General features: G+C 38.1%; 1 protein-coding gene across 1 annotated transcript in view; it reads right to left on the bottom strand.

Moving 5' to 3' along the window:
- Positions 1-5,377: 5,377 nt before the first annotated feature.
- Positions 5,378-17,285, bottom strand: part of FAM162A (family with sequence similarity 162 member A) — a 35,978-nt gene continuing 24,070 nt past the window's right edge. Inside the window, exons 3-5 of the mRNA XM_069064915.1 lie at positions 16,572-16,680; positions 8,337-8,445; positions 5,378-5,634 (exon numbers count right to left, since the gene is read on the bottom strand). Coding sequence (XP_068921016.1) covers positions 5,536-5,634; positions 8,337-8,445; positions 16,572-16,680 — 317 coding nt within the window. The 3' untranslated portion in view covers positions 5,378-5,535. The remainder of the gene's footprint in view (positions 5,635-8,336; positions 8,446-16,571; positions 16,681-17,285) is intronic.

Here is a 17,285-nt window from a genome sequence, read left to right as displayed (position 1 = left end):
CATAAGGTAATTTTCTTTTTTTATATATTGTTAATTTTTTATTCTTCTTTTTCTGAAAGTGTGATCGCAACTCTTGCTTTTTTGGATTTACCTGATAAATAATAAATTTTATTCCAGTCCCTCATTTTTATTCTATGTATGTCTTTTTTTTAATGTATTTTTCATAAGCAGCAGATTGTGGGGTTGTTTTCATATTCATTCTATCACTTTTTTGGAATGTTTAACCATTCACATTAAGGGTACAAGTTATGTTTATATTTCCCTTATTTTCTGTTCTCCCTCCCAAATTAGAACTCTCCCCCTCTTCTTCTGTAAAGACAGTACTTTTATCTCCTGTTGTTTTAATTTTAAGACAACCCTGTTCCCACAGGCTCTCTTTTTCCTTTTCCTTTTTCTCTCTTTTCCTTTGCTTCCCTCCTGTTTTTATCACCTTTCCCTAGTTTTGGAGTTTTCTTTAACCTAGTCTCTCCCTCCCCCATTTATCTATTTATCTAAATCTTCCCTTCTTTTTTGTTTCCTCTCAGTTAAGTAAGTAATCAAGTAAAATCCCCCCTTTCTCCCTGGTAGAGTTTTGTTAGTTGTTTTTTTTTTCTTAATTTCATTTTCTGTGCCTTTTCTAAAAAAAAAAAAAGGGTTTCTTTCCCTCATTTATTATTTCTCTTCCCTTTCCCTAGAAAAAGGCTATTCTAGACTTTTATTCTTTTATTCATGGCCCTTATACTTATTTATTCCTCCTTTATTCTCTTTATTTCTCGTGGAAATAGCAATGTATAAATGCAAAGGAAAAATATGATCTCTGCCCCTTGAGAGAACAAAACCCTCTAAGGTACATATTTTGAGTTCCCTCTTCTAAACAAGTTCTATTTTATTTTCTCATGCATCTTGCTGCAAAACCCCTTTTTCTGTTGTATTTCACTCTTAGAGATCCCAGTTCCTGCAGGTGATAAGAGGATATAGAAGCACCATCCCATGGTAGGGATTTTCCTGATTGTGTAGTTAGTTCATTACTCTTTGCCCTCCCCATCATTGTTCCTCTTCCCCTTTTTGCTATGAAGTTTCTCTGTATCCATGTTCTCCCATTCTTGGAGAATTGGGTGTCCATTGCCTCCAGGAGCCAATTCCTCCTCCTGAGGAAGGATAAGTGGCCCCTCTAAACACTAAATCCCTGCAGGTTATACACACTGAAAAGTTCTCATCTTTCCATTATGGAATATTTTTCAATGAGAAAATTGTTCAGTGGGACTGACTTCCACTAAAGTAAGATTATTTCCTTTCCCCATCTCAATCCCTCCTTTTGTCTCCTCAACCATCTTCTTCCTGAAAAACTAGAGAAGTTATTTTTCCTTCATTGTTCACCTTTGACTTGATTAGGGTATTTCACATATTCCTGTCTACCTTCTTCTCTTCTCTCTTCTTTTTTGTCCATCTTTTTATTCTGAAATTTAGTACCACAAAAAAAATAATTCACCTGTAGGCAGGGTGTTGATCAGTCCATGTTTCAGGCTTTTTCCTCCACCACTTCTGCTTTCTCCCTTGTCCCTTTGTATACTTTTATTTTATTTTTTGCTTTTTGGAGGGGCATTGGAGTTAAGTGATTTGCCCAAGGTCACACAGCTAGTAAGTGTTAAGTGTCTGACATCGGATTTGAACTCAGGTCCTCCTGACTCCAGGGCCTGGGCTCTATTAACTGTGCCACCTAGCTGCCCCTCTTTGTATACTTTTAGAAAGAAATCTGATGTTATTTTGTTATTGTGGTGGTTAATCTCATATGTGTTTTTGTCTTTTTAGTACTCTTTTTTTTTCTGGGAGAATTCTTTTCATTAACTGTGCTTTTCTTGGTTACTGTATATTTACTTTTCTTGTAATTCTGTTGCCTGGACATTTGGCAAAGCAAATAATCTGCTTTGGTTTTCTTTTTTGGAATGTTTCAAATACTTTGTTGTTGTTGTTGCTACTGACTGTCCATCTTTTGTAATTCATGGTTAATCTCCTATTTGCAAGGTATGTCAGGTTCCATCTGGACCTCATATTGGTCTTTATTCCCTCCTGTAATTTTCTGGTAGGTGCAGAAATCTTGTTATTCAAATTTCCTTTCCTCTCTACATGATCTTTCTCTTGATCACTTACAGAATTTATCACTGGAACTATTAAATTTAAATACTATATGTCATGGAGTTTACAGCATAGATTTTTTTTTTCCTGGAGGTGATATGTGGGGTTTTTGGATTGGTATTTTGTCTGGTGTGTTCAGAAATTCTGGGCAGTTTTCTTGTATTACGGTGTTGTATTGTTGCATTGTTCCAGGACACATGTAATCCTTAAATTGTCATTAAGCAGTCTGCTTTTTGAAATCAATGTCTTGCCTGTCTAATGATTTGTGTTTTTTTTTTAACGTTGCTTCTTGCTTTTCTTCCTTCTGACTATTCTTACCTTCCAAGCATTTGCATTCCCAGTCACTTATTTTCTTTTGTTTCTTTGGTGATGTTTGCTGCTATGGATTCAAGTTGAATTCTGTTGCAAGCTCATGAAATCAGTTTATTCATTCCTGGCAGTATTTTGGCAGGAGAGTGAAGGGTTGCTGAGGGATCATGTTAGAAACTAGCTGTCTACTGTTGGTTCATATGATAATGATCATAGGATCATTAAGTTTTTTAGTGTCTTAGACCAGAGGCAACAAAACATAGTCATAACACTCCCCATGTGCTCTGACTTAATTAAAATGTAATTGGGAAATACTTAACAAAATAAAAAAGAAAAAACAACAGAACATAAACATTAATATGTAGTTTTCTAAGTCAAAATGTGGCCTACAGGGATTCTTATGAGTGGTTTGGTGGTCCCCATTTCTATTTGAGTTTGACACCACTGAGACCCTCGAGGCTGTGAGATTGTTTTCTCTCTGGTGGATAATTCCTACTTTGGAAGTTTAAGAGGTTATTATCTGAGAAAATGTCTCATGCTCCATTTTGTTGGTCATATAACCCAGAATTCTATTACTCATTTAAAATTCATCACAACCTGGTCTTTTCCAGTTTTCTTACATTTTACCCTCCTAAACACAATCTATATTTCTGCAACACTGACTTTCTGTCAGTTTCTCAAGCAAAACATTTATTTCCCATATTTCTGCCTTTGTGCTGGCTATTCCCTATGCCTTAAATGCTTTGGCCCTCACTTCCAACTGTTGCAATTCCCTTGGCCCCCTTCCAGGCTTGGCTCAACTCTAACCTTATGCAGGAAACCTTCTCTGGTCCTGCTCCCTCTGTCCCAGTTACTACTGACTTCTCTGGGATTATCTTTCATGTATTCTGTAATCTATCTCAAGCTGTTTTTTTTAAACCTCTCTCTCGTTAGAATGTGCCCTCCTTGAGAGCAGAAGCAGCATTTCTTTGTATTCCTAACACAACACAGTGACTGGAAGGAATAGTAAGAACTTAATAGCTGCATAAAGGCTAGAAAACACTGTGAGATAGCTAAAGACAGAGAGGTGAACACAGTAAATAGATACTAGATGTAAAGAAAGTTGTTTACTAAAAGAATACCAGGGCTGATAGGTCTGGATTAGTGGGGGTGGAGCAAACTGACATGAAGGCTAGGCCAAACTTAGATTTAATTGAACTGGTGGCACTACAGGTTTTTGACCATGGGAATGATGTTAATACTCTGAGGAATGTTAAATCATGCAGTAGCACTTGGTCACAAGAACCATCTAAAACATTAAGGGAATAGTCCACATCATTCTGGAATATAGGGAGCACGGGGGATAGAGACAAGAAGGGAAAAAAGAGAGCTCTGCCTATAAGAAGAATGGGTGGGTTCTCAGGCCTATGAGGCAGTCTTCCTCAGGCCTGCTCTATCAAACAGAAGAAGAAAGCAAACAGAATCTTTACATTCTTTGATTTCAAGTTACTCCATCTCACTATTAGGGAGTGATATGTAACAGATACAAAATCAAAAAAATGCCATCTTGTGAACTTTAAAGAATAAGTTTATTTCAAGAAATGTATTACTTAGGTAAAGATATAATGTGATTCAAGAACTTTAAATGGTAGCCTTCTATCAAGAAATATTTTCTTTTAAGATAGCAACATTCTAATCTGTAAATATATAAGTAGTGCCAAAAGTAAAATAGTTTTCATATTTAGTGTAGCAAGAAATCAAAGTCAAATTACATTTAAATAAAAAATAAACAGGACTCAATGGAAAAGAACATGCATCTGTGATGCTACATCATATGTAACCTTTTTTTTCATCATGTGTAATCTTAACTAAATATCAATTATTCTAAAACAGTAATACAAAAAAATTTCTGGTTTCAATCTTTGTGAGGAAAAATTGAGTTGTAGGGTGACAATTAAAGATTATCTACCCATTAACATTCAGGAAATATGTGAGAGTAAATAGCAAATTTTCAAACTAGAAATCATATGTACCTATGTTTAATAGATAATTGTACCTTAAGTCAAATTCTATGTGTGTGAAAAAGACTGCAAAAACTTCTGTTAATCCATTTATTTAAACCAGAAGGTAATTATGAAAACATTTCACAACTGATTTATTTTTTGCACAAGGAAACAGGTAAGAGTCAGGCATGCAACTTAAGCCCCAGAAGTGGTATGTGCCTTGTACCTCAGCTGTTTGGTCCTGGAAGTTAGAGTAGTGGGGAATAAGCTGCAGTTCACCAGTGGTTTCGGTCATTCTTTCCTTGGGGCCTATTCACTAGCTAGGTCCTTCTGTACTCAGGAAGTGACAGAGAGAGCTCCTATACTAGGAAAAGGAAGGTACACAGCTATGTCTGTGTTGACTCTCCAAAGGATGATGATGAGCGGGTATCGGTCACTGACAACTAGGTCTTTGCAAATTCTGGTGTCTTATCTTCCCAGGACTAAGGCCCTGGCTTTCCTGCTGGCCTATTCCCCACTACTCTCTAACTTCTAGGATCCTCAAGTACTTGGGTATAAAGCAGATACCCCATCTTGTGCTTAGATTGCACACCTGATTTCTGTTTTGACTGTGCAAAAAAGCTGAGTGAGTTGTGAAATATTTTTATCAGTATTTTCATGATGGGACCCCTTCACTGGTCCTCAGCTAGCTCTCTGGGCTGTGTTGCTGAATACCTCAAAAAGCAGGTACATAGAGTGGGCCACAAAGATTTTTCATTAAAAACTGCAATAAAATATTTCTATAGGATGTGGAAATACCTGTGTCCTTGAACAAGACACTTTAGCAGTGTGGAAAGAAATGAGAAATCCTCCAGAACTCTGAACAATGAGCATCTGAGCTAAATTACACCACTTTTATTATTCTTGTTTTTCAAATGGCCAAGGGCTGTGTTTGCTGCAGACTCTGATCGGTCTTGAAAAAACTGGACAAGCTGTTGTGTTGAGATCGTTTATTGATGCTACTGCAGAACACGGCAAAGGGCACTGGTACGAGTCACACTTTTATGCAACAGTTTCCCCACCACACATCCTCTACCAGGGAGGCATGTGTCTGTCACGCTGCTCCTGCTGAGGCCACTTCACATCTATAACTCTACTCGGTTTTGGATTCCATTGCTTCTTCTGCTTCCCTTCTCAAACGAGCTTTCTTTTCTAAGTTCAGGCTGGTCAGGGTCTCGTGTCTTTTGGCAGCCTACAGGGAAACAAAACAGAAGGCCTCATAACCACGAACTCCACACCAGTGACCAATTCTACCGAAACATCCCCCTTCATATTTTTTCTACTTTCCCCAAATAGGTCCTAAAGCCTGTGGCTAATCCACCCAGGCATATGAGCAGTCCCACTGTCCCTCTTCCTCTGAATCCTGAGTCATTTCTTCTCTCTTCTCCAATTATATTTCTTTGCTCTTTTTTGTCTTTCTCTCCTCAACTTCATTCTTTTTACAGACAGAAGTTTCTTAACTGACAAATTAACAGATCATTTCCAGGCTCCCCCTAGCTCTGCTCCCCACTTCCCCACTTTCCTCTTGTTGATACCTAGGTCCCAGCCTACACCCTACCTGCCATCAGACTTGTTCACTGAAATATTGGTGGTGGTGGTGTCTTCTGATATTACATATTCTCCCGGGGTCAGCAGCAAAGAGATACAGAAAATGGAGACCTCCCACTCACTGACCATCACATCTCACTATATGGGGCTATGAAGTTTTTTATGGCTTACAACAGTACCAATCTATACCAGTCTGCTGCTTTCTTCCACAGACCAGCACGGAGGGAGAATTTCTCTTTATTTCACATACTCTCTCCCCGCCCAAAATGCACAGAACTTAGAAACCTAGACACAAATATAGAAAACACATGAAACACTCAAAATAGTTTCCTTTGAAAGAAACTAATGGGACAACAACCTGGCATTTTAATGAAGCCCTACCTCTCTAACAGGTTCCTACAAAATCCTTCCCAAACCCATAGTGCTCCCTGTGACCTGAATTTCTCCTGAAAGGCAAAAAGACTTTTCATCTTCTGCATTTTCTGTGGGATAAAATTAAGAGTCCCAGCCAATCAGTCAACTTGTGGACTGTTCAAGTCACCAAAACACAATGAGAAGTCACCACCTGATCTCTTAACAAGCCACTGGTGGGACTGGGGAAGTGCTAATCAGATTCCCCAAACAAATAACTGAAGCCCTGTGAGCTCATCAGATTAACTGGGTGAACTGCCTGATCAGTCCCCTTGAAATCTGTCATTTTAAAATCTGTTCCCTTGAACAACATCACCTGCTGTTTCTTAGAAGAGACTCTCCTAATTTTTCAAAGGGAAACAGTTCTCTTTCTTTCCTTTCCCTGCTCTTCTCACAAACGTTGTTGTGTGTAATTCAGCTTCGCTGTATGCCCAGACTACCTAAAATGGAAGCACCCCTGTGGAAGATGCCAGGAACCTGCTTTTGGGAGAAGCCTGGACAAGCTGAATTTTTAAAACTGTCGGACTGGGCAGCCACTTACTCTCTTTGCAGTGGTGTCCATGGATGAAGATCTTGTTCACCCACAAGCACAGGCACAATGCACAAAGCTGAGTGGAGGGAAGGGCTACCTCTGGTCATCTCTCCTCCCACCCACTAGATCTTGTGGTCCTAAGAAAAAGGTCTGGCGTCTTGGTCTGTTTAGTTTGTCCTTCCCAGATCCTCTTAAGAACTTAGATCTTAGCAGCCCAGGAGGTTGAGCTATGACAACCTGGGAGCTAGGATTTCAGGGTCAACACTGATGCCTGCCCAGCAAGGAAACCCGGGAAGCCAGGGTGCTGAGGTGCGAACCCAGGAGGGCTTTAGACTTGGAACCTTGTTGAACACCACTACATAGGAACTGTGTTAAGTTGTGAAACTAATCCTCCCCAACCCAAACCCAGGGGATGTAGGGAGGGATTATACCCCCTGGCCCTGGAGGGGAAATGTTTGTTCTTTCTATACCTCTAAAATAAATATTTCTTTGTAAAAGCTGTTATGACTTAAATGGAACTAGGATGCTTAGACCTCTAAAATTGATGAAACACAATTAGTGGGAGCCTGAGTCAAAGGCAAAATCTAGATCCTCCCCAACCCTCTTAAAGGTACCAGAGAGGCATAGGGGAGAGTAAAATGTAACATAACTGACCCTCAGACAATAGGGGCCAATCACTGATACATGTAGAAACACGTCCAAGGTCTAGCTTACCTAAAGTTGGAGGAGTTTATCAATGAACTATTTGCAAGGTTGTAATGTTAAGGGAATATGAAGGTCTTCCCTGCCCCTTAATAGACCCATGTATCACATGGGGCTCAGTGTGGGAGGAGTTTACCCAACAGAGCATAAGCAGACAGAGAGTGAGTGAGTGAGAGCAGGTAGAGGAGAGAGAAGTAGCCTGAGTGGACAGAGGGAGGAATTTGCCTAGGGGAACTTGACTGTGGGGAGGTCTAACAGAAAGAAGGTTTAAAATGTTAGCAGTGCTCTCTGGATTAGTGATAAGTACCTTGTTAAATCTGACCTCCTAGTATCCTAAGGATGTTCAAATAAATATTTTAGTTTTGCCTCTGAGGAAGAGAATTTATTATATTTTGCAAATTTACCCTGGAAATACACATGCATACTTATAGTGGCTGTTATGGGTATTGCACTGGTGTTACAAGGGTGATGAATTTTTTGGACCTAACACTCAAAGACCATCCACTAAGTTACAGCAAGGTTATAATATTTGTTGGTGAAGGGAATATCCATATTAGTGAAATAACAGAAAGCTAAATATTTAAGAATTATTATAACTAAAGACATAAAAGTCCTCTTTATGTGGCTATTACAAGATAGGCCAATATTTGCTCCACAAGTCATCACAGAAAATAAGATGCAGAGGGAAAATCTACACTTACCTGTTTTCCCTGAAAAATCATTAGGGCACATCCCATTATAGTCAGGGCAATCATGACGTAGCTAATCTTGACACGGACTCTATTCTTGGCAGCATCAAGCATTTCAAACCTAACAAAATGAGACCAGATAATTCAGTTTGTATGAGAACCAGGCAACATGTAGACCATTTTATTATTAGGGAATCCTAGAAACCCCAGAGCTAAAAGAGACCTAAAGCCTCAACTCTCTTAAAACACAAATACTTTCTATAGCATCCTGATGGGCAGCTATGCAGCTTCTCCTCCAGCAACCCCAATAAAGGAAGAGCTTGTTTCACAAGGTATTCTATTCCATTTCTAGATAGCTATTAGAAAATTGTCTCTTATAGTGAGGTCACAGGAGAACAGATTCAAAGCTGGGAGAGACCTTAAACCTCCTCATCTGACAAATGGGGTTAAACATATCCAGATGGGCCAAAAGTCACACACAAAGTAAAAAAGGAAGGAACCAAAGCCGAGTCCGGCATTCGATCCATCATGTCACCCAGACTTTCCTTACCTCCATAAAACATCTAGTTGGTATTTCAACAGAAAAGACCATTCTGACTGAAGCAGAATAATCATGGCATCTAGAATTGGAAGAGATTTTAGGAGCATATACTCCAACCCCTTTTCTTTTTTTCTTTTTTAAGCAATTGGGGTTAAGTAACTTGCTCAAGGTTACACGGCCAGTTATTTCTGGGTGTGGTGCTAAGTATCTGAGCCTGGAGTTGATCCCCAGGTCATCCTGACACTGGGGCCGGTGCTCTTACTTGCTGAGCCACCTGGCCACCCCTAAGCAATTGGGGTTAAGTAACTTGCTCAAGGTTACGCGGCCAGGTGTTTCTGGGTAGGTGCTAAGTGTCTGAGCATGGATTCGATCCCCAGGTCATCCTGACACTGGGGCCGGTGCTCTTACTCACTGTGCTACCTGGCCACTCCCTCCAACCCCCTCTGTAACAGACAAATCACCTGTAGCACATTTCTAGTAAGCAGTTTCTCAGTCACTATTTGGATACCTCCAGTGGCAGGGAGTTCACTACTTTACAAAGAAGCCCATTCCATTTTTGTATTGCTCTTATAGCTAGAAAGCTCTTCCCTCTCTTAAAGCTGAAATCTTCCTTCCTGTAATTTCCACTAGTGGTGGAATACTTTTCTGAGGAATAATCATTTCCTTAATCACATGACATCCCTTCAAACATGTGAAGGCAGCTATCATATTTCTCCTGGCTTACTCTTCTACAAAGTGACATCTCTGACACTGTGGGGAGCATAAAGGTGAGTTACATTTATAATTGCTTTAAAAAAGACTCCCAATAAGAAGAATAAGATTAAAGAGCCTCCATTTATTTCCAAGTTTATATGAATAAGCAGGACAAGCAGTGTCTGTATAAAAATATTAATAACAAGACAAACAAATCTTTAATCCATACTTTATTTTCCCAAGGTATTCATATTTTGGACTTGTGTACATATGGATTTGTGTCCACTGATCCCGGAATTTTGCAGAAGGGCAAGTCTATAGCCAGTTATCTGTCAGCAAACACACAAGCAACCTCTCCCCTAGGACCCACTGGGACCAATGGATGTCTGCCAGTCAGCTCTATGCCATGATATTTTGGTTGTTATAGGAGAAGGATCGAAGTAACATTATAGAAACAGGGGTAGGCATAGTCTCATTTTACAGGTAGGGAAATTAAGATTAGTAAGGGTGAAGAACCTATATGTAATCTTGGATAAGTCAGTGGTAGATTTGGACAAGAATTTAGGTCTGTCTTGTTCTATTCTTTCCAAGAGACTGAACTGCCAATGTATCAACAATTTAGACAAAGTAGGACATTTCAATAAAATTCCACACACAGTACAAAACACTAATACAGTATGATCTCAAAGTCTAAAGGAAAACACTTATGTTTACAAAGTTCTTTATGTACATTATCTCATTTGATCCTACCACCTCCTTGTAAGGTAAGTGGTAAAGGCATTATTTTCCTCATGTTACAGATAAGAAAGGTGAACTGGAATAAGGCTAAGTGACTATTGTTTCTTGGTGAGTTTAAGTGTCAGGGCCAAGACTGAAGCCCAGGTCTCCTTGAGTTCCATTATTCTTCCCACTGGATAGGCAACCACCTTGACAGCTGGTTTATACCAGAGAGACCTGGGTATCATCTGGAATGATCTGTTTAACTGGTCCAAAATGACAGGTGTTCATATAGAAGAGAGTTCATCTGAAGAAGTATTGTCCCTCAGCAGGAGGGGAGGTGGGAGGAGACGGAGAGAGAAAGGGGGGGGGGGGGGGGAGGGAAAGGGAGAGAGAGGGAGAGAGAGAGAGAAGAAACTAGGATGGAGAGAAATATACAGTAATCACAACCATGAATTATAAATAGGATTAACTCAACCATAAAATGAAAGCAGATAGCAGAATGGATTAGAAAGCAGAGTACAACAATATACTGTTTACAAGAAACATTTGAAACAGAAAGACATGTAACACACAGAAAGTTAAAATAAGAGAATGGAGCAAAATCTCTTATGTTTCAGCTGATTTGTAAGAAAGGCAAGGACAGCAATCATAATCTCAGACAAAGCAAAAGCAAAAATTAAGCTAACTAAAAGAGATAATCAGAGAAACTACATTTTGCTAAGATACCATAAACAATAAAGTAATATAAAAAAGCTTTATGGCAAGTTTCTCTGATAAAGGCCTCATTTCTCAAATATGTAGGGAACTAGGTCAAATTTATAAAAATAACAGCCATTCCCCAATTGATAAATGGAGGCTCTTTAACCTTATTCTTCTTATTGGGATTCTTTTTTAAAGCAGATTATAAATGTTGCCTAGGCAGTTTTCAGAAGAAGAAATTAAAGCTATCTATAATCATATGGAAAAATGCACTGAATTGCTACTGATTAGAGAAATGCAAATTAAAACAAATATGAGGTACCACCTCTGACCTATCAGAAATGACAAATATTAAGGGGATGTGGGAAAATAAATACGGCAATGAACTGCTGGTAGAGACATGAACTGATCCAACCACTCTGTAGACCAATTTGGAACTATGCCCAAAGGTCTATAAAACGGTATATACCCTCTGACCAGCAATACCACTACTAGGTCTATTATCCCAAAGAGCTCAAAGTAAAAGCTATATGTACAAAAATATTTATATCAGCTCTTTCTGTAGTAGCAAAGAATTAGAAACTATGGGGATGTTCATCAGTTTGGGAGCAGCTGAACAAATTGTGGTTTACTATTGTTACGGAACACTACTGTGCTATAAGAAATGACAAGGGGAATGATTTCAGAAAAACCTGGAAAGACCTATATAAACAGATGCAAAGTAAAATGAACAGAACCAGGAGATCATTAGATACAGCACTACTATAATGATGATCGACTACAAAAAACTTAGTAACTCTGATCAATACAATGATAACAAGACAATTTAGAAGGACTCATGATGAAAGCTGCTATCCATTTCCAAAGAGAGAACTGATGAATTCTGGGTGCAAACTGAAGTGTAATCTTCTCACTTTCTTTATTTTTATTGCTTTGGGGGGATAATATAGTTAATATGGAAGTATGTTTTTGCCTGATTTCTCATATATAGTGGGTATCATATTGCCTGACTTCTCAGTTGATGGGAGAAGGTCTAGAGGGGCGAGAGAACTGGAATGCAATTTTTTTTTTAAAGCTCTCAAAAAATAATTTTTTTTAAAAGAAGAAAAAATAAGCAGGGTTTCCTGGTAGCTAATTAACTTTTCTCTTTTCCAAGCAAGCTAGGGAGACAGCCTGGAGCAAGAACAGATGATGTTCCCAAGTCTAGAGAGTGCCAGTTTCCTAAAACCGAAAATTTCAGACATTGCCGAAATATTTTTGGCTATGCTCAGAGCTCTTTCTTCCACAAACAAGAATTAATAGCTACGAGAATGGATCAGTTTGCTAGTGTCTGTATGTTGGTCATAAAATGTGTTCCAACGGAGGAAAAACATCCGATTTTCTTCCATCACATTTGAGAAATAGACAAAATTCAAAGAGATGGATGCACTAATTTTCTAGCAAAAAGCAGTGTGTTATTTATCACACATAGCATGTTGTAGAGGTCAGTTAACTGGTCACAACAGAAAAAGGAGCTGAAAAAATTATTTAGGGAAATAGGTTCTGGCAGATGAACCTGGCCACTTGAAAGAAGGATTAGGGAGTGTCAAACAGAGATACTTAAGACTCTTTGCTGGTTAAACAGGTCAATTCTGATTATTTTATAATGACTGTGTTAGATATACACCATAAAGGGTATTCTTAAAATATATACTCTCAGAGAATACTTCAATCTAAGCAAAGGACATTTGAAAACTCCAAGGGCTAAGCCCACTCTATTCGTGAATGAATCACAGGGCAGTAGGATTTAGACTTAAAAGCGATTTTCTAAATAATTCAGTCCAGGGGTTCTTAACCAAGGGTACATGATCCCCCAATGGATCTGTAGATAGATTTCTGGACAGTCTGTAAACTTAGATGGGAAAAAAAATTTTATCTTTATTTTTGTGAACCTTTGGTTTCTTTTGTAATCTTATGTATTTTATGCATTTAAAAACATTCAGGTCCATAGGTTTCATCAAGCTACCATCAGGGTCAAAGACAAAAAAGTTTTAAATAATCTGATATAGCAGAATGCCTTCATTTAATTTAGGTTTTGTTGGTTCTTGATTTTTTTGCTTTTGTTGTATTGATGGTTTAGTTTTCAAATAACATTCATTTCTAAATATATCTCTTCCTCCAGTCATTAACCCAGTGAGCCTTCCCTTGTGCCAAAAAATTTTTATATAAAAAAAAAAAAGATCAGTAAAATCAATATAAAACCTTGATCTGGTCTGACAGAATATGCAACACTCTATACTCACAGTTACCCACATTTCGATGAAAGGTGGGAGGTGCATTTTCTCAGCTCTTCTCTGAGGTAAAGCCTAGTCAATACAATTACACAGTTCAGTTTAATTGCATTTTTTCCTATTTACAATGAATGTGGTATATCACTGTATATGGTATTCATCCAGCTTACTTTATTTTGGCATTATTTGAAAAAAAATCTTCCCTTATTCTCTGAATTCTTCATATTTTTTTCTTTTTTTTAATAAGTAGTATTTTATTTTTTCCAATTACATGTAAAAATGGTTTTCAACATTCATTTTTTTATAAGATTTTGGGTTTCAAATATTTTTGAAACATTTCCTTCCTATCCCCCCTCACCAAGATGGCAAGCAATTTGACATAGGTTATACATATGCAATAATGTAAATGTATTTCCACATTATTTGTGCTATGAAAGAAGAAAGAGAACAAAAGGGAAAAGCCACAAAAAACAAGAGAACAAGAAAAGTGAAAGTAGCATGTTTCCATCCGCATTCAGACTCCATAGTTCTTTCTCTGGATGTAGACAGCATTTTTCATTAGTCTTTTGGAATTGTCTTAGATCATTGCATTGCCAAGGAGAGCTAAGTCAATCTTAGCTGATCATCCCACAATGTTCTCTTGGTTCTGCTAAGTCTGAAAACCCAGACCTCACTGGTAAACTTTTCCTTGCTCTCCTAATTTGCTTCTGGTATGTTGCCTTTGATGTCTAAATCGTGTACCCATTTTGACCTTATCTTGGTGTACAGTGTAAGATGCTGGCCTATGTCTGTTTCTGCCATACTGTTTTCCAGTTTTCCCAGCAGTCTTTGTCAAACAGTGAATTCTTATCCCATAAGCTCGAGTCTTTGGATTATCAAATAGTAGATTACTATAGTCACTGACTATAGTGCCTGGTGTGCCTGACCCATGCCACTGACTCACCACTCTTATTTCTCAGCCAGTACCGTGTTTTCCCGATAATAAGACCTATCCCGAAAATAAGCCCTCCCCTTACTGTGTAAGATTCCTCTAAAATAAGCCCTCCCCCGAAAATAAGCCCTATTGAGATTGCTACTGTAGTGAAGGTGATCCCCTGCGCTACACGCTACATCACGGTACCCTCTGTATGCACCGTTCCCCCCCCCATAAAATGCACCTGTTTATTAAAATTGCTGTCAATGTTCATTAAAATAAGCCCTCCCCTGAAAATAAGCCCTCTGGTGTTTTTCTGTCCAAAAAAAATAATAAGACAGTGTCTTATTATAGGGGAAACACGGTACCAAGTAGTTCTGATGATTGCAGCTCTGTAATATAGTTATGGCTAGGCCACCTTCCTTTGCATTTTTCCCCCATTAATTCCCTTGATATTCTTGTTCTTTCTTTTGTTCTTCCAGATGAATGTTATTATTTTTTCTAGCTCTACAAAATAATTTTTGGCAGTTTGGTATGGCACTGAATAAGTAAATTAATTTGGGTAGAATTGTCATTTTTATTATATTAGCTTAGCCTACCCATGATGAAATGACATTTTCGAATTGTTTAGATCTGATACTTTATTTAAGTGCGAAAAATGTTTTGTAATTGTGTTCATATAGCTCCTGGGTTTGTCTTGGCAGGTGGACTCCCAAATATTTTATACTGTCTATAGTTATTTTAAATGGTATTGCTCTACCTCTTGCTGCTGAGCTTTGTTGGTAATATATAGAAATTCTGATGATTTATGCGGGTTTATTTTATATCCTGCCTTAATTATTTCAAGTACTTTTTAGTTGATTCTCTAGTATTTCTCTAAGTGTACTAGCATATCATTTCCAAAGAGTGAGTTGTTTCTTCATTGGCTATTCTAATTCCTTCCATTTTTTTTCTTCTCTTATTGCTAAAGTTAACAATTCTAGCACAATATTGAATAATAGTGGTGATAATGGACATCCTTGTTTCATCCCTGATATTACTGGAAAGGTTTTTAGCTTATCCCCATTACAGATAATCATATTTGTTTCTTATATTATATCCTATATTTATGTAGCTCAATTTGTTTAGCCATTCCCTAATCAATATAGCTCCAGTATTTTATAAAAGGGAGACTGCAAATTGACAATATTTAGCAAATACTTTCTGCATGCTCAAAAATGTTTTAGGCTTTATTAATGTTTCCCAGTCAAGATGGCTGCCTACCCAGCTCCCACATAACCAACAAACCCAACATATGCCCCAGACTGTATTAATTATCAAGAATCCCATCAGAAACTGCAGTGACTTCTTCTACCCTAAAATGCACAAAAAGCTAGTCAGAAGCACATGAGTAAGAGAAAAGGGGATAGCAACAAAGCCAGAATCACTGCAGGCAACCAAGACAGTGATCTCCTAGAGCTGGGCCACGGACAGCTCTATGGTTCTGATGAAAGGCAGTCTCACAGAAAACATCTGGACATTCAGAGTCTAAATCCCAGCTTATAGTCTTAGTTCCAACCAAAAAACCCTCCCATCTGACTAGAAAGCCAGTTAAGCTCTGTGACCCTGTTTTATTGTCTATAAAATGAAAATAATGTTTCCTTTATCTACTTCAGAGTTGTGAGAGTAATATAAGATAATGTTAAAATATACTGAAAATAATGTGAAGTGCTGTGTACATGAAAGGTCTATTTGTTTTAAAAACAAAGAAACCACCTCTCTGGGCCTGGAGACTCACACAAAATTACACATCAAGCAAGTAGCATAAGGAGACGAGAACTCAGATCTCCTCACTCCCAATAGTTCTCTGTACCAAACCAAATAATTCATCTTCACTGACTAGAGTTAAGTAACTTTGGCAAACTAAAGAAACTGGTCTGATGGTTTATTATAATTTCACTGAGCATCCATTTACTCATATGAGAAATGGGGTATATAATATTTGCACTGTTTGCCTTAAAACATTATTGTGAGAAATGTGCCTTGTAATTGGCAAAGTCCTAAATAAATGAAAACTGTTATTATGAGAACTCACTGGGAATGAGTACAAGAGATTGGGGAGAGAAAGGACAGAGAAGGTTAACAGAAGAAAGGTAGGTAAAAATACCAGAACTCCAATTCTACCATAAGATTGCCTTTCTAGGACTCATGAGATACTTGGTTATAGATAACTAGGCCTCAGAACATTATTTAGTTTTCGAGACCACTGGCTCTTTGCTTCTGTTTTAGTCCCCTCATACTAACATAAGCAGGCATTCAAGGATTTGATTTAGAGGATGCCATGTACACTGTATAGGAAGAAGCACTAGACATACAGCTGGGGTTGTGATGTCTATCTACCACCTTTTTACAATTCTGGGTTCAGCACTCACGAGATAGTCTCTGGGATTTCATCTTCTCTTTTGAAACGGCCTGACCAGACGATTAACTTCTTCTCCCAGGCAGTGGGCTTATGTAAGGGCACTCTAGATTTATAAACCTCTGTGGAAAGACAAGTGAGAAATCTCACATTATTCAAGTTTAAGGCTCACTAATTTAGTAAAGATGGTGACAGATAAACGCTCAAACAATAATATTAGCTGTACTTACATATTTTAAAATATAAAAACCAAATATTAATTAAAAGGGACACTGAGCCACCCAGAGCTAAGTCTTGGTTGGGAAGATGATCCTAAGAAATAATTCCCTTCTTAATTCCCACTGAAAGAAAAGACCTATTTACCAAACAACACACACACATACACACACATACACTTACATATGGGGGAGACAGTATCAGAAAGGGAGCAATAACAGAAGCTCAAGATCACAGCAAATAAACCCAAAGTTAGATTAAGGATCTCGGTAACAGACAGCTAGATACACTTGTACTGGATGTAACTTTTCATGTGTTATCTTCCCAACTAGACTGTGAACTCCTCAAAGACAGGGGTAGTGTACTACTATTTCTCTTATCCACCTTAACACCTGATGTAACGCTTTATACTTGGCAAGCATCTACTAAATTTGTTGATTTCTTCATCCACAGATTCTGTCAAGAAAGTGGAACAGAAAACTTGTCACTTTTCCAACAAGCATTTATTAAG

Source organism: Petaurus breviceps, unplaced genomic scaffold (genome assembly GCF_028583685.1).
Source record: "Petaurus breviceps papuanus isolate PSGF00001 unplaced genomic scaffold, PetGlider_PUasm1.0 90654, whole genome shotgun sequence".
Classification (NCBI taxonomy): domain Eukaryota; kingdom Metazoa; phylum Chordata; class Mammalia; order Diprotodontia; family Petauridae; genus Petaurus; species Petaurus breviceps.
The sequence above is the reverse complement of the archived record's forward strand: the minus strand, read 5'-3'. Positions and strand labels throughout refer to the sequence as shown.